General features: G+C 40.4%; 2 protein-coding genes across 4 annotated transcripts; both read right to left on the reverse strand.

Moving 5' to 3' along the window:
• LOC309694813 (coiled-coil domain-containing protein 162-like) lies at positions 1–13,706 on the reverse strand. Of its 3 annotated transcripts, XM_082515038.1 has the most exons (19): positions 13,628–13,706; positions 13,007–13,160; positions 12,782–12,877; positions 12,069–12,254; positions 11,751–11,963; positions 11,442–11,580; positions 11,236–11,356; positions 11,024–11,133; positions 8,701–8,850; positions 8,553–8,600; positions 8,238–8,405; positions 7,478–7,630; positions 7,250–7,384; positions 5,533–5,685; positions 4,869–5,078; positions 1,218–1,338; positions 1,018–1,080; positions 672–820; positions 1–85 (listed from the first exon to the last, which is right to left on the reverse strand). In XM_082515038.1, the coding sequence occupies exons 6-19, from the start codon at positions 11,556–11,558 to the stop codon at positions 32–34; spliced, it is 1,752 nt and encodes a 583-aa protein (XP_082371164.1). In that variant the 5' UTR covers positions 11,559–11,580; positions 11,751–11,963; positions 12,069–12,254; positions 12,782–12,877; positions 13,007–13,160; positions 13,628–13,706; the 3' UTR covers positions 1–31. The 3 variants fall into 3 exon arrangements, with proteins under 3 accessions (XP_082371164.1, XP_082371165.1, XP_082371166.1); XM_082515039.1 differs by lacking the exons at positions 8,238–8,405; positions 8,553–8,600; XM_082515040.1 differs by lacking the exons at positions 11,236–11,356; positions 11,442–11,580; positions 11,751–11,963; ... (2 more) ...; positions 13,007–13,160; positions 13,628–13,706 and adding an exon at positions 10,371–10,426 and having other exon boundaries at positions 11,024–11,093.
• LOC309696254 (uncharacterized protein) lies at positions 12,042–24,348 on the reverse strand (the record flags this gene model as incomplete). Its single annotated transcript, XM_082517403.1, has 19 exons — positions 24,188–24,348; positions 21,952–22,146; positions 21,775–21,865; positions 21,557–21,687; positions 21,325–21,477; positions 21,018–21,119; positions 20,383–20,541; positions 20,214–20,305; positions 19,942–20,077; positions 17,109–17,312; positions 16,689–17,021; positions 16,361–16,561; positions 16,123–16,238; positions 15,777–16,005; positions 15,486–15,691; positions 14,349–14,501; positions 14,014–14,104; positions 13,800–13,934; positions 12,042–12,254 (listed from the first exon to the last, which is right to left on the reverse strand). Exons 2-19 carry the CDS (start codon positions 22,129–22,131, stop codon positions 12,042–12,044), a joined length of 2,925 nt encoding a protein of 974 aa, XP_082373529.1. The 5' UTR covers positions 22,132–22,146; positions 24,188–24,348.
• Between the last annotated feature and the right edge of the window lie 496 nt (positions 24,349–24,844).

A 24,844-nucleotide genomic window follows, 5' to 3' on the forward strand; every position in this document is an offset into this window, starting at 1 on the left:
CAAGTTTGTGTGCGTGACTGATTGCTGCACCTCACAGATCTGGGAACAAAGCCTCGGCTATCGGGAGGCGCAGGCGACACAGATCCTGAAAGAGAAACAAAGGCGGATTCAAGCTGAACATCTAAGAGATAAAACTGGGCACCCTGCTATACCTGTCTGACGAAACAGATACCTACACTCTATATCCATACTGGTACTCAGGTTGTTGCACTCAACTTATCGTCTTATTTTATTACTTGTTATTCTGTTTGTTAAAAAACAAAACAAAAGACCAACAACTATTATTTATTACTTTAAAAAAAATCAGTTTCTTCATTATTATTATTATTTTTTTCACTCCAGGACCGTGTGTGCATAATTTCTTTCCACCTCATGTTAACTTGTGATGCGAATGACAATAAAGCTCCTTGAATCTTTGAAGATGGGTGACCACAAAAGCATTCACACATTCTTGACCTTGAAACCAGCAATGTACTGTCTCGCTTTACGTTCACCATTTAGTAGTTGTCCTATTATTATGTAGACGTAATCTTCATTAGTTGGGACACCAGTGAATTCAATATGCTTTAAAACTCCAAAATGTACCGTGCTGTAAAAAAGTATCTCCCCACCCACCTTCTTGTTTTTTACATTAGAGATGAAACAAGTTTTTAAATGATTATTTCACTCACTGCTTTCGATCTGTCTGTGCTCATGTTTGAAAGACCTCTGGCTGTTTCTGCTCTCTGCTGTCTTGGCTCTGTTGCAAAGTCCTGAGGTGTGGTGTAGTTTGTGAGGCTGCCAGGCTGCAGGGCTGAATGCAGCCTGTTCCGGTGCAGACCTGTGCACACAGAAATAGAACAGAGTGAGAGCTATGCTGCAGTGTGAAAATAACATCTATAAAGTAATTTAAAATGTCATCACAAAAAGATATGAGTGTCTGGATAATCTGATGGCTTTCGATTTCACTCATGAACCGCATGAGCAGCTTTACATTATTGCTTCACTGCTCTGAGATGAAGGTGGTGGGCTCAGTACCTGTCGAGGGACTTCTAGTACTCAGTCTGCTGACTGACAGCGTGGAATAAGTCCTGCTTTGACCTGTGATATAACGATACCGAGAAAGTAGGAGTGAAATTTCAAGTCAAGAATGTCTGAAGCAGACAAAATCTTACAGGCAAAGCGAGCTGTTGGTCTGTCATCCTGTTGAGTATCAGCAGAGCCTGGAAGGCTTTTACCTGCTGTCGAAGCTCCTCTGGAGAGAGCTGCCTCCACATCGTTCATCTGGTTCTGCAGTTTATCCAGCTGCTGAAAGGCCTCTTGTTTAAGGCTGCACTGCTGCTGTAGCTGCCCCCTCACCTGGACCCCAACAATGTGGTTAAAAGTTGTTGTTTTTTTTATTCCTGCTTAAATTTAAAATGAAAACACCATGTGCATTGATATTGACTTGACAGATCTATCACCAGAATGAGGCCAAGACTAACTCTGTATCTGTAAGTATCTCTACAGGATTTTTGCACCAAGGCACTGCAAAAATCCTTTAACCTCTCATCCAAGAGGCTTCTTCAGTTCTGCAAACTGATGAAGAGACTCAGGTATTCAACCCCTCGTGGATTTGTCCCATTGGAGGTGGTCCTGAGAGTCGTGTCATCACGCAATCCATTAAGGTCACGTGGTCAAAGTGTGACTGTTGAATCACATGGGATCTCAAGACTGCATTATACAGTTCTGTTAAAAATTGTCCCTTTCCTGTTTTTTTCCCCCATTTTTTTGTCACACATGTTTCAATATTAGACACAGATAACCCGTGTAAATACAAAATGCAGTTTTAAATGATTATTTAATTAACCGGGGGGGGGGGGGGGGGGGATCTAAAGCTACCTGGCCCTGTGTGAAAAATATAATTACCCCCTTTTTAAATCATGAAATGACTGTGAGCAACCTTTTTTTTTTATCTTGCCCAATGATACTTGGCATGCAGACTGGAGGAGCCAGGGATCAAACTGCCAACCTGCCGATCAGTAGGTGACCTGCTCTACCTCCTGAGCTACAGCCACCCCTTTAATTTGCATTATATTAATATTAGACAAAGGTAACCCCAAGTATATACAAAAATATCACTTTTTAAATGATGAATTCATCTCAATTGGATTTAGGTCTGGACTTTTATCCTACATCACTCTGTCAGATTTTTGCCAGATTTTTGGCAGTGGCTAGTGAAAAACTTTAAAAGCAAATAGCTAACCCCAAGTTGCTCTCCGATGCAGCTATCGGAGTGTGAATGTTGTTAGAAAAGCACTCAGTTTAGAGTCAGTGCTTGTGAGAATGGGTGTGATTGGGTGAATGTGGCATGTTGTATACAGCGCTTTGAGTACGCCGGGAGAGTAGAAAAGCGCTATATAAGAATCGCTCCACTTACCATTTACAGATAGGAGATCAGGAGGGAGGTATTAATTGAGGTTTCTGATAGCTGGTTTTGGAGGGCATTGTGCCTTTTCAATGAGAGTCGTTCAGAGTGGACATTGATGGCTTCTCAGGCCAAAGTATGAACATTATCATCCTGAAAACAGTCTGTCCTGATGAGTTCTTCTCTGCTGAGCCATCAGTCTGTGGAGTGGTTGTCTGGTTTTCCCGTGTAACGTTATGAGCACTCCTTGCTGCACTGAGCAGCACACACTACGTTGCTTAGATTGTGTTTGTGCCTTTGGGATGAACCAGTGCTTTTCTAAAGGTGTTGCTGGATTTGACATACACTTGCATGTTATACTGAGTTGTTCCATCATAATTTCTTAGAAATGTAATTTCTGACAAGCCTGCCCAGCGATCAAGAACCACACCTTGATTCACAGTTTGGATCATATGACCATTAATAACTCAAGTGGTTGCGGGGTGGATCAGTGACTTTCTGCATAACCTCCATGGTGGGTAAATACAGCGGGGAAAATAAGTATTTGACACATCAGCATTTTTATCAGTAAGGGGATTTCCAAGTGGACTATTGACACAACATTTCCACCAGATGTTGCCATCAAGCCAAATATTGAAGTCATACAATCAAATCAGAACATATAAGTATACAAGTTAAACCATAATAAATAAAGTGAAATGACACAGGGAATAAGTATTGAACACACTTTATTCAATACTTTGTAGAAAAGCCTTTGTTGGTGATTACAGCTTCTAGACGCCTCTTGTATGGATAGACCAGTCGTCTGCATTGCTCAGGAGTGATTCTGGCCCATTCTTCCACACAAACGGTCTTTAAATCTTGAAGGTTCCTTGGGCCTCTTTTATGAACTTTAATCTTCAGTTCTCTCCATAGATTTTCTATGGGATTTAGGTCAGGTGATTGACTGGGCCATTCAAGCAACTTGATTTTCTTTCTTTGAAACCACTTCATTGTTACCTTGGCCTTGTGTTTGGGATCATTGTCTTGCTGAAATGTCCACCCTCTTTTCATTTTTAGCTTCCTGGTAGATGGCAGCAGATTTTTATCCAGAATGTCCCGGTACATCTCTCCATTCATCCTGCCTTCAATAATATGAAGTCTGCCAGTACCCCTTGCTGAAAAGCAGCCCCAAACCATGATGCTTCCACCCCCAAACTTGACTGTTGGTATGGTGTTCTTGGGGTGGTGAGCAGTGCCATTTCTTCTCCAAACATGGTGTGTAGAATGACTGCCAAAAAGTTCAATTTTGCTTTCATCTGACCATACTATAGTCGTCCAATAATCCACAGGCTTCTCCAAATGCTGTTGCGCAAATTTTAACCGAGCCTTGACATGCTTTTTGTTCAGCAATGGAGTCTTGCGTGGTGAGCGTGCATGGATGCCATGGCGGTTCAGTGCATTGCTTATAGTTTTCTTTGAAACAACAGTACCTGCTGATGCAAGGTCTTCCTGAAGTTCTGTCCGAGTGGTTCTTGGCTCTTGGAGAACCCTCCTGATTATTCTTTGGACTCCTCGGACAGGGATCTTGCGTGGAGCACCTGATCGTGGCAGGTTTATGGTGAACTGATGCACTTTCCATTTCCGGATAATGGCCCCCACAGTGCTCACAGGAACATTCAGCATTCTGGAAATGCACCTATAACCATTCCCATCAAAATGCTTTTCAACGATAAGATTACGAAGATCTTGAGAGAGTTCTTTGCCTTTACCCATCATGAAGTCTTTCCTGTGTGCCTTCTGGGTAATGAGGAGCCTTTATAGGCCATCAATTAGGACTAAAGCAGCTGATATCAATTAGTACTGATAGGGGACAGGATTTCTCTATCAATACTGACAGATTTCAGGTGATCTCCTGGCTTTCTATGTCATTTTGCCCCTTGTTATCTCCATGTATTCAATACTTATTCCCTGTGTCATTTCACTTTATTTATTGTGGTTTAACTTGTATACTTATATGTTCTGATTTGTTTGTATGACGTCAATATTTGGCTTGATGGCAACATCTGGTGGAAATGTTGTGTCAATGGTCCACTTGGAAATCCCCTTACTGATAAAAATGCTGATGTGTCAAATACTTATTTTCCCCGCTGTATCTGGGACTCTACACTGGAACTGAAGAAGCTTCTTGGATGAAGCGAAAAGTCTTCATGAATTGAAAAGAAGTCCAACTAGTGCTGAAGACTACCATGACCTGAAAGACTGAGAACCTACAGATATAGTCTGTTAATTGGTTTTATTTGACTCTCAGTTAAGATGTTCAGAGGTTGATTTACTTAAAATACCACGATCTTTTTAAAAATTGTATTTCTTTGGATGATCTATTTAAAATCCACTGACCACAGGTTTTTTTTTTAGCTCATGAAAAGTGGATTTTTTTTAGGGTTTGCACAGAAGACAGCCTGCAATCAGTGGTGCATAACACATTAATTAACGTACAGACCTGCCGGATCTCTTTGGCACTGCGCTCTCTTTGTAGCCTGTTTATCCTGCTGCCTCTGTCCAGCTGCTCACCGAGGGCCCTGAGCTGTCTGTCTCTATCCTCCATGTCGGCTCTCATTTGTTCCAAGGTCTGCACTAGATGAGCGTCCAGCTCCTGTCTGCTGCGGGCTTCCCGTGCAGACCGATGCCTGAACACCTGGAGCTCCTCTGTCTGTGAGCGAGAACCAGCAAACATTCAGTGAATATATCCAGGCTTCTTCTCCTGACAGCTCTTGCCACTGTCAAAACTGAAAATGCACAGCTTTACATGAATTAGGAAGTCTATGTGAGCGAAATGTGATTTAAACACTTCAAGATGTGCAGTGAGCCTCCAAAAACCCAGATCCTGTCCTCAGAGATCCAAAAAAGCCAACAAGAGAAACCTAGAGAAGCTGCAATATAATGTAAGTGTCTGTAGGATCAGCAACGAGGCAAAAAATGTAGTTAACTTTTAAAATCCTGGCATTTTAAAATAAACCTGCACTGCTTCTGAAAGCATTCAACAGCACCTTCACCAAGCTTAAGAAATACAAACCAAACATTTCATAGTTTTAATGAATTTCAGAGTATTTGCAGTTTCAGCTGATGTTAACTGATGTAGAAGGTGTGGATAGGAGTGCATGTACCTTCCTGCTGAGCTGCTTCTTGATGCTGCTGCATTCGGCCTGAGAGCAGGTCAGCGCCTGCTGTGCAAAGTCCAGCTCCCCCTGCAGGAGAGCCACCTTATCCTCTGATAACATTTTCACTCTGAGAGCCTCGGTGCGAGTGGTAACCTCCCTCTGCAAAATGACCAGTGTGGCACTGAGTTCATAAATGTATAAATATGGGCTTAGAAAAATAATGCAAAGCTGACAAAATTAGTGAGGATTAACCAGGTCAAGCAAAAGAAAACATTAAACTTTTAAATTGCAGTAGGGGAGACCGGGGATAGTTGTAACGTGGGTCAGTTGTAACACTTCCAATTTCTCCAATCAGGGCTAAGTTTCAAATGATGTGACTCATCCTGTGCATGCCTAACTCAGTTCTGCTATCACATGTGAAAAATCAGCACATTTTGTCAAACACAGACAATTTAACATGAAAAAAAGTAATTTGTATACCAAAAAGTAATTTTTTCTACTTTATTTCAATTTCTAATAGCATTATCTGCTTTGCAGTTAAACTCATCAAACTTAAATTATGTTATTTGTATGTCTATGGGGATATATTCTGTGTAAGTCTTTAGTGCTAATGTTTTAGCCGTTGGCTGTAATGTTAGCTAGTTCATGGCTATAGGAGTTCTGGGTCAGTTGTAACAGCAACAGTCTGGGTTAGTTGTAACAATAATGCAGATGTTGCAACTTACCACAATATTACTTTAACTTATATTAAACAAGTTGGGGCAATGACATCAGCAGAGAGAGGTTCACTGGTCGCTCTTGTATATGCGGTTAATGCCATTGGCAACACAATTCCTCCACTGTTTGTGTTCCCACACATACATTATGCAGACCTCTGTGTCAGAGATGGACCAGTAGGAAGTACTGGTAGTGGAAATAAATCAGGATGGGTGCAAGAAACAGATTTCCTCATCTTTCTGAAGCACTTTGCAAACCACACCAAGGTAAGCCATGATAAAAAGTAATGGAATTGCGATGCTGGTGAACAACTACATTTTTTCAGCTTCATTGTTATGTTCAAAATTGGTGCAAGAGTTGTAGGTTATAATGCCCACTGAGCCAATGAGGCCAAACTCAAGGAAGACCAACCAAAATTAATGAAATATTCAGTTGCAGAAAATTCCATAATTTGTCTTTTTGGGGGGGTTGGAATATGTTCAAAAGCTAGATTTCTGCATTCTGTCACACACACACACATAGCTACATAAATGGCTCTAAGTGCATTCATGTGCTGAATAAACAAAGATTACATGTTAATGTTTTGTTAGTACCCTTATTTCATTGTGTTACATTTCACCCCAGGATATGTTACAACTAACCCAGACTATGGGGTTAATTGTAACATTTCACTCTTTGTGTTTGAGGCCATACCATGCAATGGGTAATTGTGCTGCAGAGAAAATAGCTGCACTATTTAATAGCAGAGACATGTAAATACTTTGCATTACATTTTGAATCCACTACCTTAAAAGAGCTTCAATTTACAGACAGAAATGTCAAAAATGTTACAACTATCCCCGGTCTCCCCTACATGAGTACATGTAACATTGTTACATTATTTGTTTAAATCCTACAACTAAGCATATTCATGCTTTTCCCTTTTACTTGATGGCCTCATGTTCCCTCCCTGCAAGAGGTAAAGCTAATTTCTGATTGCTGAATATTTCTTCATCCTGCTGCTAACCTGCTTGGTTTGGAGCAGTTGCCTGTGAAGTTTCTCCTGGTCGACCACCTTCCTCCAGCATCTCAGAGCCTTCAGTTTACAGAGCAGAGCAGTCAGCCGGCTGTTCGCCAGCTTCAACTCGTGGACTTCTTCCTTCTTAAGATAACAGGTATGAAAGTGGTACAATTCACAGATCATCTTCAATACTTCTGCTCTTTTTAACTGCCTACACATAAAAACTTTCCGTACCTTTAACTGTGTGAGGGCGAGTCCATCATTGTCTTTGGTGCAGCCGTACCTCTTCTTGAGCTTGATGATCTTGTCCACTCCTTCCCCCCGTGCTCTGTTCACTATCACACTTATGTCCCGCCTCATTTGTCGGGGATATTCATCAAGTCTGGCCTGAAAGCCAAACAAAATTACCAAACAAGTCTTTAACAAATCAAAATGTGAGATATGACAAAATAACACTTGTTTATGTATTTCAGGAATAAAGAACTAAAGAATAAGCAACGTTTTACCACATAGTTTAAAGTTATTGTCCAATCAATTATATTTCTATAGCATCAACAACAGTCACAACAAGGTGCATTATATTGCATGGTAAAGATCTTACAATATTATAAAGAGAACACCAACAATCAGATGTTAGCAAATTATTATGGTACAGAGAAACTTCTGAGAAAGTGTCATTCAACCACTTTCTGCTCAAATATGATATATGAAAAGGGCAAGTATATATTCTAGTTATAAAGAAACAGTACACTTACCAGCCACTTTGTCGTTTTCACCACTTCAGCTACTTGCTAACACAAAACTGGTGAAAACTACAGAGTCACACCGTGTCACTTCTGCCAGCTAAGAACTCAAAACGGAGGCTAAAATTTGCATAATCTCACAGAAGAGTGAAAAAAACTCGTCTGATGGGTCTTAATTTCTACTACAACATTTGGATGTCGAGGGTGAAAGTTTTGTTGTAGCCCTTTAACAGGGGGCCTTGTTCTTTCACCTTTAACTGGATGCAGGTAGAGAAAAGGTGTCGGACCAGAGGGTGGTAGTGTTCTTTGAATGTGAGGCCGAGCTGTTCCTCTAAATTAATTTTCTCTTCTTCCAGGTGAGCAACTTGGGCCCACAGGGCTGAGACTTCCAACATCATCCCACGGCATAAATCTGCCACCTGTGGATTAATAGAGCTCAAAAGTAGTTTTGTTTGAAAGGCTCTCGATCTCAAACATGACTTACATTCCTAAAGCAGCTCAAATCTGCTTTTCTGCTACTAACTCACAAAATCATAGAGGCTACAGATGGGAATCACTGTGTGTACCTCTTTGTGAGAATTACTTGTCTGAGCGTCCTTCAGACTTTTCAAATCCTGCAGTTAAAATGGTGAAAGATAATAGATTTCATTTTTTTTAAAATATAAACTGCCAATAATATATTTACTCTGATAAAAAGATATTCCACACATGTACCTGTTCTCTCTGGTACAGAAGCTGAGTGTGCTGCTGCAGGATTTGTTCATAAAACTGTGAGTAAAGCAGAAAGCATTGGCGCTCTCGCTCCATCACTGAGGAGCCGAGGTGAGTGAGACACTGCTGCAGATGATCCCGAGAGACCTTCAGCTAAAAAAAGAAAACCAAGAGTATTATTAATGAATATCTAAAGTTTAGCAATTTGCATTAATACTCTATTCCCCCCATTCTTTGGGATATAAGTTTTAATAGTCAACAAGCTGCACTGTTATATTCTCTATGTGTTGGCATTTCTTCACACAATACATGTGAAAGAGATACAAGAGTAGTCAGAAGGAAATTAATGTCATCGTAATTTTAGGCTTTTAATGATGTCTTTCAACTGCTCTTTTTCCAGGGTAGAATTATTGTAGAGCATAAAAACAAGAAGGGGTTTCTTTATCCATACAGAGTCAAATATATACAGAGACCCCCACTGATATTTGGTTAAATGTCATTTAGCAAAGTTACACTTCAACCAGACACTTTTAGAAGCCATCGATGAGTTTCTGGTGTAATTGTTGTATTTGTGTATTTGACCACCTCTCTTGGTAGAGTTCATTTAAATTTGTTGGTTTCCTGGCATGGACCTGGCTTTTAAGCGCAGCCCATGAGTAAAAGCGCTACACAAATACAAGCCATTTACCATTTTACCATAAGTTTTCAATAGTTGAAGAATTTGGAGTTAGCCCTCTTCCTTCATTATTGCATCCACTTTGTGTGATGTAGCAGTACCACTGGAAGCAAAACAGCCCCCAGACCATGATGCTACCACCACCGTGCTGGACAGCTGGCACTGTGTTCTTAGGTTAGAAAGCATCACAATCACTCCTACAAACACATCTCTTGTCATTTAGGCCAAATATATGGTGGCCCTGAGAGGCCAAATGGACTGCAACTTAAGAAAACACCAGCAATAAGAAAAACGCTGCAAAAGCACGCAAAACACAACGGAAATAGGAAAAACAAAAACAGAAATAGGAAAAAGTGTTGCGCTGGGAGACACCTAAAAGAAGTGGGGGATCTATCACTTTTGTGAGGAAAGAAAAGATGACAGGTAAGTGTGTTAGCCTAACTATTAGCCTAAAAATCCATCATCAGTATTATATGAATCATGATAAAACACACCTAGCATGTTTTGGGTTCCTGCAACTGGTTCGTTGGGTTATTGTCTCCCCAGAAACTTCCACACTTCCTCTGTGCTTTTAGAAATCTGTTTTCTTTTTTCCTATTTCAGTTTTTCCCTATTTCTGTTGTGTTTTGTGCGCTTTTGCAGCGTTTTTCTTATTGCTGGTGTTTTCTTAAGTTGCAGTCCATTTGGCCTCTCAGGGCCACCGTACAAATAGCTCAATCATTGTCACGTCTGTCATCACTGATGAGAAGTTTACATGTTGTGAAGTTAAAAGCTATTGAAGAGCCTTCAACACCACTTATAACTGCTGTAGGAACAGTTCAAAGAAATCAATAAAAGGCCTGAATAACCATAGCATTCATTACCTCAAGTGTGAAGACATTACTGGCCACAACAGCAGCTTGTAAACATTTAGTTGCATGTAAAAATGTTGCTTTTAGAGAAAACTTCCCCTTAATTTTTAACTTTTTAAAAAGAGTTTGTACATTACTCCACATACCCTCTGTGGGAAACGTGATTGCCACCTTTATTTTGCAGACTCGAGGAAGAAGAAACCTGGTGGAAATGGACTGATTACCTTCTCTTTCTAAAATAAGACATAATTTCTCAAACACCTGTCAAATAAAACGTCTACCTAAAGCTGATACCAAGCAACACCTCATGTTCCCTGTCCCACATGTTTGCATAATTAACTGAGCATGTTCCCACTCCTTTCTCCTCTTCTTATGGACAGGAAAGCAGTTAACTAAACAACTTCACTTTCTTCCTGTGCACTGGAAATGATAGGAATAAGCAGCACATTTTGCATGTTTTTCCAAATACTTTGTGTACTTGGGGCTGTTAGAAATGATAATGATAGCGCTGGAGTGCAACCAGCTTGTATAATCAGCTCAGGAGAAATGGCAGCCTTTGTAGAGCAAGCATTTAAGGTATTTAGTGTGTTTTTGAAGGCATGCCTTAGCAGAGCAGGGTTTTAAGAGCATTATAAAGCCCACATTTGAAATAACAATGAATGCAAGTAGATAAAATACACAGGTTTGAGTTTCTTTTTCAGCAGAGATCCTACACAGTAATCAGAAGTCTGTCAACAGTAGCAGCACATTATTAAAAGACTTTAGGGGAGAACAAAGCATCAGTGGGTATTTTCCCTACCTCTCCCTCCGACTGCTCAGCTCCCTGCATCAGCTGTTGGATGAATGTTTCCACCATCTGTGGCTTCTCACGGGACAAACTGTACTTCATTTGACTTCTTTTCCACAGCTCTGCTTACATGTGGAAACATTATGTAACTGCAATCATATAGTTAATAGTAAAAATATTTTGAATGGGTATTTAAAGGTAGATTCAGTGGTGTTTATGCGCACCTGTGGGGAGCCGATTATCTTGTTGAGTTTTCTCTGAAAGCACTAGTGTGAGCTCTCTGCTCATCTTTCTCTGCACTGCTCTAATCATGTCGCACTCTGTGCTCTCCATCAGCAGGTGGAGCTGGAAAAAGTAGATTTTGCAGCACTATAAGTTCTTGTTATTATGACATGATGATTTAATTGTGCAGTTTTCATTGTGCTTGTACCTGCCAGGCTTTCACATCAACCTCTGAAGCTCCAGGAGGGGGCAGAAGAGACTGGGTGCCAGAGATTAAAACCTCATAGTGATGCTCTTTATCCATTTGTTTAGCCAGAGCTCTCATACTGGGGTAAAAGATTTCATCTCTAAAAACAAAGTGAATAATTGCTGTAAAACAATGATTGAATTAGAAAGACCTAAGCATACCTTACATTATCCTAAAACAACATTAACTTTGTTGTCACAAAAACAATTATTTTCTGATATGAGTAAATAACATTATTTGAGTGTCTGATTTTTGATATTCCTTAATTACCGGTAAAGTTTTACAAACTGTTGATACAAAGCAGGTGTACTGAAGACATCGGTGCCTAAACGTCTTAGAGCCCATCTCTCCTTGAAGACCTCCAGCTGCTTTGTCAGCAGGAGAAAACCTTTCAGCACAGACTGGACTGATTGGATCTTGAAGGTTTGAGGAATTGATCTTTATCTCCTCTTCTTCATCATCTTCACTGCAGCTTTTATTTCCCTGCAATAAAAAAGAAATAGTTACCAAATCAGCAATCTTAGTAATTTACTTACAATTTTATTCACTAATGTGTGAACCCTAATGTGGAAGCGTCACTGGTATGACCTTGTTAGAAACTGTCGCTACTTCATTAGGTGTGCCACTATGCTGAAGGTCATCTTTGTTGCCATGGAGACGAACAGGCTCTGCCTCTCTTCCACCGTTCAGGACGTCCTCCATGAGCAGGGACACCCCAAGGATTGCAGCATTGGCCTGCAGTCTGCTGCGACTGCTCAGGCTGCTCAAACAGAGCTGCAAATAACCATGAAATCTTTTTAACTATCACTGGGAGAGTTTAACGATGCATTAAAAAAACCAAAACAAACAAAGCTGTGTAGTTGGTTAAGGACAATACAAGAAAGAAGTCCACACCCATATTTGTATAAATAAAGATAGGAAATACAACGACTTTCTTTTTAGCAGATGATCATGAATTTACTTGACCATTTTTCTCTTAATGATAACAATACTGAGGTCCCATCTGTTTAGTGTCACACCACAACAGCAGTCACCTCAGTGTGCTTCATATTTTAATGTAAAGTCTCCACAATAATCCAGAGAAGATCCAAACAATCACAAAACCCATATGAGCAAGCACTTGGTGAAAGTGGGAAGGAAAAACTCCTTTTAACAGGAAGAAACTTCCAGAATTATGACATATTGATGGCAAAATATATTTTTGGTTGGAAACATGATTCATACACAAGACCAAATCTACCAAGTCTCATCAGCACCATTAACAGGTGAAAAAAAAAAAAAAAGCATATGAGGTGGTGAACCTGCATGCAGTGTTCAGTAGGTGGGACATCCCAAACATGAAGAGGGAGCAGTCCATGACAGGCTATGAAACTCCTCCATGGATACATCCTCTGTGCCTGCAGCAGACAAAGGCACAGAAAGATGACGTGACAGAGCACATTTCCTCTCATCCTCTCAAGTGTTTTCATGTTTTTTGAAAACATATGTTAGGATGGTTTTCTAAAATGATTATATGAGGTCACCACCTGACAGCCTTGATTCTCCAAAGGTTGAGGAACGGGCAGCGTGAGACTGAAGACGTCAGTCTGGATGCAGCCAATCATTGGAGGGAGAGCGTTCGCCATGTTGTCATTTACACTCTGGCAGGAAGTAACATCACCAGAGGAGAGGAAAGCCTCCCTAGACATGATAAACATACTTTCATTATTAAGGTTTATTAAGCTGTGATAGAAGAGTGATGGAGGGAAACTTCAGGCGAGTAACTGGAAAAGACAAAAAACAAAAACTGATACTGCAAAAGCTTTGAGTTGTTGAAATATTTGAATTGGCCAAACACCTCACATCACCCAGCAGTGGAAAATGCATCAACATGAACTAATCACTAAATTTAAGCCATACTTTTCTTTATGTTTTTAAAATATTATACACTATTTTTTTAAAGCATGTTTCTTTTGCAAAATTTGAAAATGTTTTCTATTAAATGCTGGTATTTTTTTTAAATCAATGAAAACTGCATCATAACAAAGGAAACCATAAAACCAAACACAGAAAAGAAAAAAGTAAAACAGCCTTTAAATATCTTTGTCATGGAGAAAGTGTCAGTATGGTAGCAGACAGCTGAGGGAAGTGACGATTTCACCGCTGACCTGACAAAGATTCTGACAGCAGTATCAAACTGCAGCAGGAGGACCTGCCTGCGCAGCTGCAGCAGGCGGCCGACAGACTCCAGGTCATTAAGACTGTTATTTTGACAGGTTCTTCACAGGAAAGGCAAATACTCCAAGTTGAAATTACTTTTCATCAGAGAGCAACACAAACCTCGGCTGAAGATGAGTCACTTTCTGCCCAAAGACAAAGTCGAGCCAGTTTGACCGCACTCGTCAAGGCGTTCTTCTGTGTAACCTGACAGGCCAACGCCACCTGGAGGTTCTTGATACTCTGTCTGTTCATAAGCTAGGAAAAGCAACACATGAAAGTATTTGTGTGTATTAATTTATTTTCTGATAAGCCTTAATGTTTACTTTAATCTCACATGGATAACTGCTTCCTCTGAGCTGAAGCTAAATCTGATCTGGTTCTCGTCCAGTTCCTGGATGCTCAGAGGCAGATGGGATGGGATGAGCCTGCAGCAGAAAGTCCTCTTTAATTTTCTTTCAAACACAGTTTACTGCTTTTGTAAAGAAGCTGAAATAATAGACATTGCTAGATTGCTTAAGAGAAGTCCTAACATCTTTTTGACAGCTTCTCTCAAACATGTCTGGTTTTTAATATACAGCAGACTTTTTAGTTAAAGAGAATAAAATTCCAGCTTTCAGCTATTATGAAAATGAAGATTTATTTGGAAAATCAGATGTAGTTATGTTTTACCTGTCCACACAGCTGTCGTCCTCCAGGATTTCTGTGATACAAAAAGGCCTCTGCTGGACTCTGACTTTCTGATCAGTACACTCAAACTGCAGCGGCCTCAGATACAGGTGGAACTCCTCAAAGCCGAACTCTAAGGCCACATTTCTGTACAGCCTGAGAAAAAATGTTACGTTACATTACTCATTTAATTCAAACTGGTTAATCCTGGCTGCACAGAAATGTTAACATATCAGCAAAGAGCCAGTATAACCTAACAACAGCTGTAGTTTAATAGAAACTGGATTCTTCTTATCCTGGGAGGGTTTAAAGTTTTAAACAACTTTAAAATTGTTCCAGAAACTTTTTTTTGCTAAAAGAAAAAGGTGCAGTGGGTGAAGACAAATGTCAGTGACAGGATAGCATCAAGAGTGAAAGGGAAAATTTACAAAATTAACAAGTGATGTATAGTTTGAGGATGTTGGCACTGACAAAAAAGACAGCAGGCAGAGCTGAAAATGTCAAGATTTCCATTGGGAGAGACCAGCATGGACAAGAATAAACATGACTACATCAGAGGGACAGCACCGGTTTGGAGAAAGAGTTAAAAAACAAAAGGACGAGATGGTTTGGAAATGTGCAGAATTGGTATAGTGGATATATTGGATAAAAGGTGTTGAACTTGGAGCTGCCAGACGGAAAGAGGAAGAGGAAGAAAAGCCGTGGATGTAGTGAAGGAGGTGCGACAGAGAAGTATGAAATGTAAAAATGTAGGAAATTAAAAGTGGAAAGTTGTTTGTGTTATCATGCTTAAATGTGTTAGGTTGCAGCTGGATATGTTTGGGTGTAAATATAATAACTCTTTGAAGTAACCTTTGAAGCTCATTTCTGAACTGAGCAGTTTGTTATATGTCAGGTATGTTTATAGAACAAAACAACTGGGTTTTCATCAGAACTTGATGATTGGCTGAAAAACCTGCAAACTGTTTAATATTTAGCAAACCACCTCTTTATTGATGCATAGTGAGGTGTCAAAACTTGTTACTAAGGGTACAAAGGACTTTGTCAAATGTGATCTTCATGGGGGGAAAAGGAGTTAAATAAAAGGTCCAGAACCTATTGTAAATACCCCTGCCCCTCTGCTGTGAGTGTTTTCTTAACTGTGCCAGATGTGCCGTCTCTGAGGCAGATTCCAGCAGGCGATGGCGGATGCTCATAAGCTCCAGCAGCATGGACAATGTTTCTACAGCACAGTCTGTCAGCTTGTCTGGTCCTTGCTTCATGTCCCTCTCCTCTGCAGCTTTTACTAGTGACAGGCCCAACTTCTGGACCAAAATTGGATCCTCAATAAACACGTCTGAGAACAACTGAGAGCAACAGAAACTGGGATTTAGTGAAATGGCTTATTTTTTTGTACACAGTAATCTGAACATACTCTGAACAAGAATGTACATCTCTTTGTATTTGTGAGCTGTAGGAGGCTCCTGGTGAAATCTGGTTGTTCCAGATTTTCAGTGCCTGCTCTAAAAGGTTGTGTTCGAGGTGGAGTTTGTCAGTGATGCTCGTGGCTCGGTGCAACTGACATAGTTCAGTGTGAGCCTGAACCAATCCGTGATAGACTGCAGAGGCCAGACAGAGTGATGGGTGAACTTCTAGCAGGAATACGTTCATCAGAGCAGGCCTGCAAAAAAAAACAAAAAAACCCCAAAAGGACGCAAGGAGGGAAAGACATGAGCATTAAAAGAAGAAAATAATTATGTTTTATAGTATAAAGTCTTCCACAGCTGTTTTAACTTGCCTCGTGCCTCCAAGTGAGACCAAATATTGGGGAACATAGTTGGGTGGACGACCATAGCTGGTTATAAAGCCTTTGTGATCATTTCTCCAGATGCGCTGAAGGTACAGTCGCTGTCTCTCTATCGGTTCAGAGGAACAACATAACCACAACATATAACTGTGGTGTGTCTCATGTACAGACCACAGTCATTGCACAGCTTCACATGTAAATACAATCCAGTGCATCATTTAGTGTTTACCTGATTGTCCAGAATGTCTCGGATCAGCCGCTGGTGGCTCTGCATGCAGCTGATCTCAGTCCTGTAGGCCTGAAAATAGTTATCCTGGTTCAGGTCCAGCTGTGGCTTCCTGTGCATGATGTCAGTGATAACTTGGGCCAATGCAAACCTCTCCTCTGTGCCCACTGCATGCTGGTAGGCTTCATAGTAACAGTTTAAAAGCTGCAGAAACACAGAAGTGCACAGTTAGTCAGTTGTAACAGTATGTCAGTCGTAGTTCTATAAAGTTCAATGCTAACAGGAAATGACTGAGCCAAAAGAAATCAAATCCTCTTTTCCATCAATCTACCTGGACTTTGCTCTCCATGAACTCAGTCTCACATGCCCACAAATTGAGAAGCAAAGCAACGCGGTCAACATCTGTCCCAGCCCAGGAGTTGAAATCTACTGTCGAGGCTGACACTCCCTCAGTTTTTCCAATTTGTTTGATTGTGTTTCTGTGGATGAAGTGCGAGCCGATGAGGAGAAGCTCATTCATCAGCTCTACAAGGTCCTGCAGAGCAGCGTCGTACATGATGTAAAACCCTCTGGGGTCCTGAGTGTGGATGTAACGACCCTCAGAGGTGTAAAAATCATGAAGATTCTCCACCTCTGCAAACTCCATGAACTCTGAGCAGTGGACCTAGACAGTTGTAAGAAGCAATGTCTGGATTCTCAGTTAAACCAATTTTTTAAAATTCACTTGAAGCAAGAGGATATATGTTTTTACCTTGTAATCGACAGGAGTGCTGTGAATATACTGGACAGAGCCGAGACCTTCTGCCTCTCCTCTTCCTCCTCTGGCTACATTCATCCAACCCGTCTCCTCTGCTGTGCTGCGCAGCACCTGTCCTTCTAGCTGCAAACCTGCCAGGTCAAAGGTCAAAGTCCTTTCCACAGAGCGCAGGTAGTTCAGCATCCCAAGTGACACACGCTGCAGATGGTAAAAATTAAAACGACATTCGAGAGCTCGCATACTATAGCAACAGACAGATATACTTAATATATTTTCTTTTTTTAATCAACAAGAAAACGATCATCAGCAAAAAACAGTTTAGAGACGAGAGAAAGAACAATTCAGTATCCGCAACTGCACCAAAGAATAAAACAGTGAAGTGTGGATTATTAAACTTCAGGTCTCTCTCTCCCATTTTATTAAAAATTGATCAACAAATTGATTTACTCTGCCTTATAGAAACCTGTTTACAGCAGGATGATTATATTAGTTTAAATAAATGGCAGCAATCTTCCACTCCAGTCGTTAATTAACCAAAGACCCTGTTTTTAATCTGATTTAGTGCTCAGCTCAGATAAAATAATTATCGTGGGTGATTTTAACATCAGTGTAGATACTGACAGCCTCAACAAGGCATGTAATCGATCATTAGACTCGATTGACTTCTTTCAAAATGTAAAAGAACCCACCCACCACTCACACTCTAGATCTTGTTCTCACATATGGCACAGAAACGGAACATTTCCACATAACTTTACATTTACAATGGTGGATTACACAGCAGTGGGGAATAGATTTCATCTCAGTAGATGTCTTTCTAAAAGTGCTGTAACTAAGTTTAAGGATGCAATTCATCTACTGTTCTCTTCTTCTATGCCTGGTGCCAAACAGAGCAGAGCAGCTACCTGAACGCTACTCCCATAGAGGTTGATTATCTTGTTAATAATTTCACTTCTTCACTGCGAACACCTCTGGATACTGTAGCTCTTCTGAAAAAGAAAGGCTCAAACCAGAAGTACTTGACTCCCTGGTATAACTCGCAGACCTAAAGCAGACAACCCAGTAAGGACCAGGGGAAATGGTAAATGAACTGGTTCTTATATAGCACTTTTCTACTCTGAAAACTCTAAACTCTACTCTAAAACCACTTTTAAAAAAAAAAAAAAACAACCTCATTCACCCTCATTCGGTCAAGCACTTTTTTCTACTTCTTAAGTGCTTTCTATTTAACATTCATGCGCATTCATACTCCGATGGATGCATTGGAAAGCAACTTGAGGTCAGTATCTTGCACAAGGATATTTGGCATGCAGACTGGAGCAGATAGGGATTGAAGCACCAGTCTTCTGATTAGTAGGTGATCTGCTCTACCACCTGTAACTTTTGCTTAAAGGAATGCTAACTAGTAAGAACTTCATGAATTTCTTCACAAATAAAATTTTAAACATTAGAGAAAAAGTCACTCGTAACCATCTCACAGACGTAACATTATGTCCAGCTGACTTCAGTTATTACTTCCTCCAAAGCATCAACATGTCTTTTAGACCCCATTCAAGACTGCTGAGAGAAGTCCCACCAATAATTAATGTTTCAGTCTTAAATATGGTCAACCTCTCTCTAATAATCGGCTATGTACCACTGGCCTTCAAGCTGGCAGGAGTTAATTTTAAAAAAAACGCTTTAGTGAAGGTTACAAATGATCTTCTAATTGCCTTAGAAGTGGACTCATCTCTTAGCTTTTCCTGCTAGACCTCAGTGCAGCGTTTGATCCTGTCGACCCTAAAACTTTATTACAGCGATTAGAGCATGCAGTAGCAATTAAAGGTACCGTGCTGCAGTGGTTTGAATCGTACCTAATAGACTCCAGTTTGTTCATGTAAATGGAGAGTCCTCTTCACACACTAAGGTTAATTATGGAGTTTCACAGGGTTCAGTGCTAGGACCAATTCTGTTTAGATAAAACTGAGGTTATTGCACTTGGCCCTGAAAATCTTGGACTCATTCTTGACCAGGATATGCCATTGAATGTGCATATTAAAGAAATATGTAGGACTGAGTTCTTCCAATTGTGCAATATCTCTAAAATTAGAAACACCCTGTGTTAGAGCGATGCCAAAGAACTAGGTCATAGGCATTACTTAGTATTACTTCTAGGCTGGACTACTCTAATTCATTATTATCAACCTTCAGTTGATCCGAAGTACTGACAGGGACTAGAAAGAAAGCGTATTTCTCCCACATTGGCTTCCCTTCATTGGCTCCCTGTTACATCCAGAATCGAATTTAAAATCCTGCTCTTCACATATAAAGTATTGAATAATCAGGCCCCATCTTATTTCAATGACTTTATAGTACCATATCACCCCATTAGAGCTTTTCACCCTCAGAATGCAGGCTTACTTGTTGTTCCTAGAGTATTTAAAAGTAGAAAGGGAGGCAGAGCTTTCAGCTTTCAGGCCCCTCTTCTGTGAAAGAAGCTTCCAGTTTGAATTTGGGAGAAAGACACCCTCTCTACTTTTAAGATTAGGCTTAAAACTTTCCTTTTTGCTAAAGCATATAGTTAGGACTGGATCAGGTGACCCTGAATCCTCCCTTAGTTACACTGCAATAGTTGTAGGCTGCTGGGGGATTCCCATGATGCATTTGGTGTGTCTTCTTCAGTCACCTTTTTCACTCACTATGTGTTAAAAGACCTCCCTGCATTTAACTGCATTTCTCTTGCTCCTCTCACCCCAATGCCAATGAAATGTATCTATTATACTGCATACATCAACATGCACTTACATACCTGCCACATAAATACTAGTAGAAAATACTACTACTGTACCTGGAGCTCTCTGAGTTTCAAGTGGCGCAGAAAGATGAGGGACAGGTAAGCTCCTCTGGTTACTACTGGACCCGAGAAGCCTTCAGGTAAACTGTCATCCAGGCCCAGGACCTGCAGGTTGTCCTCCAAAGACTGACTGTGCCACGATAATATGAGTGAGTGGGAAAAGAGCTGATGTTTTCCTTAGTCTTAAAAGGCTTTCAGCCTCACAAGTGACCAAAGTAATGTGATGAATAAATTCTGCAAAGCAATTTTTCTTTGAATAAACACACCTTTCATGGTAAAAGCTTGAAGTCTGACTCTTTGAAATCTCTTTGTTGCTGCCTCTGCTCCCTCTGGATGCGGATGAGTGACTGTGGGTTTCCTATTAACATAAATGTCAGTGTTATTGCACTGACTGAATTTTTACATCTCCCAAGTCGAAAACTAGACGACACACACCTGAATGAGATTGGCAGCGTTGTAAACATTTTTCCAAATCTCAGAGATCATTTGTTTTTTTGTCTTGCGGCTGCTTGAGATGAACGATGTGGATTGTGAGTCGCCAACTTGTGCAGCATGTTCTTTGAGAGCTGCAGCCACGTGGAGCAAATTGCGGACCTGCTCAGATACACAGTGAGGACAGCATAACAAAACGTGACAAAAATCATTAAAATAAAAAGGCATTATATACAGTCAGGACACTTCATTAGGTACACGTTGCTAGTACTGGCTTTTCTTCAGAACTGTGTTCATTCTTTGTGGCACAGATTCAAGAAAGTTCCGAAATCATTCCGGTACCAGCACCAGTCTGAGCTGCTGGTTCAAGGCAGGATGGATCCATGCTTATATGCTTGTCTCGACTATGTCCACATGCCTAAATACTCCGAGGTCATTGGCTCATATGACATTGCAGCTGAAAAGGTGTACCTAATAAAGTGGCATTAGTGTAATGCACTGTTAGCAAATTCTCACTTATGTTCTTTTCACCAGTTATCAGTTAGTCAGTTGTAACTATATATTTATTAATCATTTGCAATAATTTCACCCATTTTGAAGGATGCGTGACACTGATTCAGAGCAGACTCGCTTTTTACCTGAAGAAACTTGCACTGCATCTGGAGCAGCTCATCAACTGAATTCTTTTCCTTGAGCTTTGTGAAGAGCTTCTGCTGCCACGGATCTCGCCTGGGTTTCACCTACAGAGCGGAAACCAAACAATCAGTTTCTAGCATCCTGCAAACGTCTGAAAGACTACAGAATCCATAAAAACACAAGTGCTTACAGAAAGAAAAAAAAAATGCAAATGTTTTGCCAGATACTGATGAACTCTAAAGCACCGAGCATCACAGGAAACAGTATTTGAAGAGATTATTTTACTATTTTATTTGTTTCCCCTCAAACCTGGATGAAAGGAATCCAGTTAGCCTCCTTGCATACAGCCATGTTTGCACTCTTCCTCCCCCACTGACTCTCTCTGACGTCCATACCGTCGTAAGGAGGAAACGTTTTCATCTGCTCTTGTTGTCGGAAGATTGTTTTAAACTCCCTCCACACCTGGACAGACAGCAGCTGCGATTCAGACCAATAATTTAAATGCATTTTAAATTTCACCACCTTTTGAGGACAAATATACCATGCTGAATAGCTCCATCTCATCTGCAGTGGTTTTCAGATTTCCTGTGTCATACGGCAGGCAGAAGTAGGCGAGCAGGGACTCCAGCTCGGGCATGAACTGCTCCAGGTGAACTGTGTGGAGTGGTAGTACTGAAATACAGTTAAATGTAAACTTTTTTACTATTTTTTTTTATTTCCAAAAGATTACAAAAAACATGTATGAAGGGAAAAGCTCACCATCAGCCTGTTGCCTTTCATGCAAAATTTCCCCACAATCCTTTCCTGGTGCTTCATCTTTTCTTTCACACATAGGTACATAGTGGAGCACCTGTTAAAGCAAATTTTAATGTGAAATAAAGCACCACAGGCATCAGACAGGATGAACAGTGATAAAATCTGTCTGTGGCTTTTTACCCTGAGAAAGTGGTGGATGGGCTGAACAGAGTGCAGGTGGCAGACAAGCCACTGCAGATAAATGACGACATCGTCCTGAGTGAGCAGGCTGACGGGGTTTCCTCGGCCGGTCAGCATCTTCTCTCTGCTTGCTGACAGTCTGCGAGCTCTCTGAACGGCATCCTGATACTCACGGGTCATGTAGGACACCTGATCCTGAGACAAAACAAGTCTTATACGATGATGCATTTTTCAGTGCGACATCTGTACGATTCTTCTCGTTCTTTAGAAATAAAAGATTCAGCATTCTCAAGCTGTTTACACGAGGAGAACATTTTCCAGTGACGTTCAAAATAGTGTACAAGGAACCGTATGCTTCCTGAACTGACTGCATTCTGAATAATTATTAAATCACAGATGCTGTATAAAATCTAAATAACTGGATCCCAAGTATTTGTTATCATTTAAAGCTCATATATAAGAGAAAGTAACACAAAGATGGAAAACATGACTGCAGACACGATAATTTAGCCCTCCGTCTCTTTTACTATGCTGCTGTGAAACTTTGCAGCGTGATTTGTGATCTAAGATGATGTAAACAACAGCTGCCCTGAAAAAGAAATCCAAAAACCTGTAGTTACTCACACCTGTTCAACTGCTCATTAATGCAACCAGCCATTGTCAAGAAGACCTGCTGAAGTTCAAACCGCACTTCAGAATGAAGAAGAAAGGTCATTTGGAATTTGAATTTGGCATGAATGTTGCCATTTCAGAAACTTCTGATCTACTGGGGTTTCCCCACACATGACCACCTCTAGGATTTACAGAGAATGGTCCAAAAAAAGAAACAAAATATCCACAGATATCCAAGTCGTACCGACAGGAAGGCAACAGTAACAGAACTTGTACTAGCAAGCTAATGCTAATAAAGTGTCCAGTGAGTATATACACCTTTCAGAATTAATGCTACCTTAATTGTGTACTAGTTAAACATGTTTTTAAGTCACATTCACACTCGTGTAGAGCATCCTGTGTTTTTTGGGAAATGTATTCTGTGATATTTGCCATATTTTTAAACTCAGATTAAAGGTAGATACAGAATAAAATGCAGAAAATAACCACAAACCAGTACAAAAGTACAGTGAAAAGATGTACTTTTTTTTTTTTAGAGTATTGTTAAAACACTGCTAGGTCATGCTGTTCGTTTACACATGGCAACCTTATAATGGGGATAAAGCTTCTCAATAACGCTGGCATGGTGGCAAAATCTCCTCCATCTCAGCATGAGCAGATATCTGATCTGAGCCAAGTGATAAGATCTGTCTGTGAAGAACTGTGGTAAAAATACAAAAAGGAAACTGGTTTAAGTTTAAAAACTTTTCAAAAAAAAAATCCTAAAATAATCTGTTTCTGCTTCTTGTTTCAGGCATAAATTTTCTGTCTCTGTCCTGACCTGGTGCAGCAGAAGAGGCAGACTGTCAGGAGTGTACTCCGAACTCAAGCAGCTCTCCAGCTCTCGCTGCATGATATCAGCCTGAGACCGAGTCGGCAAAATGTCAGCCACCTGAAACCAGCAGAAAACAAACTACACCTAAAAAAAAAAAAACCAACCTAAAAATAATGCCTTCACTTAAAATTGGATATAAATCAAAGATTTTAAAGTCTAAAAATGCAAGACTAATAATGAACTTTCTGTAGAAAGCATCACCTGAAGCCCTCTCCTCAGTGCATGCTCCCTCTCCACATGAAAGAAGGAAATATCTTTAGGAGGTAGTACAGAACTGGAACAAAAACTTTTACAAACATCATGGGTTTAAAATGTAAATGCCCACAAATCAGTCACAGCTCAGATCTGTCACATTTTACCTAAAGTGACTACTATGCTGCTACACTACTTAGGCTTTTTAAAAAAAAAAAAAAAAAAAAAAGGATAAATATACAGGGAACATAACACTAACAAAAAAGTTCAGCTGCCTGTTAATGTGAATTTATCATCACTACTGGTAATACTTGTGTTGCATACTTTACAAGCCTTATGCATCTTAAACTTGGATTTAAGGTGGAAAACCGAAAGGCGTCCTGCTTCAGAACAGAAATCTGAAATGTGCAGGGTTATTTGAGCACATAAGTACATCGGTCTGCATTGTGAAGGGCAAACATTCATGTTAAATAACAACCGGCCATATTTTGAGTTGAGGATAGCTTTCAGGTCTACCCTTTTGGCAATCTGAGCTTAAATAATACATCACAGACAAACCTGTAGGCATTAGAAGATCCTGCTCCTCTATTCTCTTCAATCTCTGCCTTGAGTGCAGAGAGGCGACTCCACAGCTCTGCCTCCATCTGCTTCACCTTCACAGAGGAGGAAACTTTGTACACTGCACACATGTCTGACATCTTCAATGATCAACACATTCAAATGACAAAAAAAAAAAAAAAATAATAATAATTTTATATATCTCTCTCTCTCTCTCTCTCCTTTAGCCCTGCTAAATCTCTGCCTCAACGCTGACTTGTTGTGGTGTGTCCATGGAGACAAATATCCATGGGCATCTGGACTCAGTGACTCCATTCAGGCTCTAGAGGGCTCCATCGTTTCAGTGCAGTCAACCAGTCTTTGGGCTGTCATGTCAGTGATGTCAGTCTCTTCAGTCAAATTTTTTGTTTTGTCCTCTAGTTTGTAATAAAAATCTCAAATACAAGTCATTGCATCACTGTACTATTACATCTTTGAGGAGCACCTGAATTCACCAATTATAGCTCCTTGCCTTCAAAAACCCTGATTTAGGCCCAAATAGTCTATTCCTCTTGGATACAGTGTGTGATTGGTTCTTCAATGATATGATTATCCAATAGCAAGTCACCTCCACAGCTGTGGAATTCCTCTAGGGACAGATTTAAAAACAAAAGACAA

The sequence above is a fragment of the Aulonocara stuartgranti genome (assembly GCF_965226115.1).
Source record: "Aulonocara stuartgranti genome assembly, chromosome: 19".
In the NCBI taxonomy this organism is placed as follows: Eukaryota; Metazoa; Chordata; class Actinopteri; order Cichliformes; family Cichlidae; genus Aulonocara; species Aulonocara stuartgranti.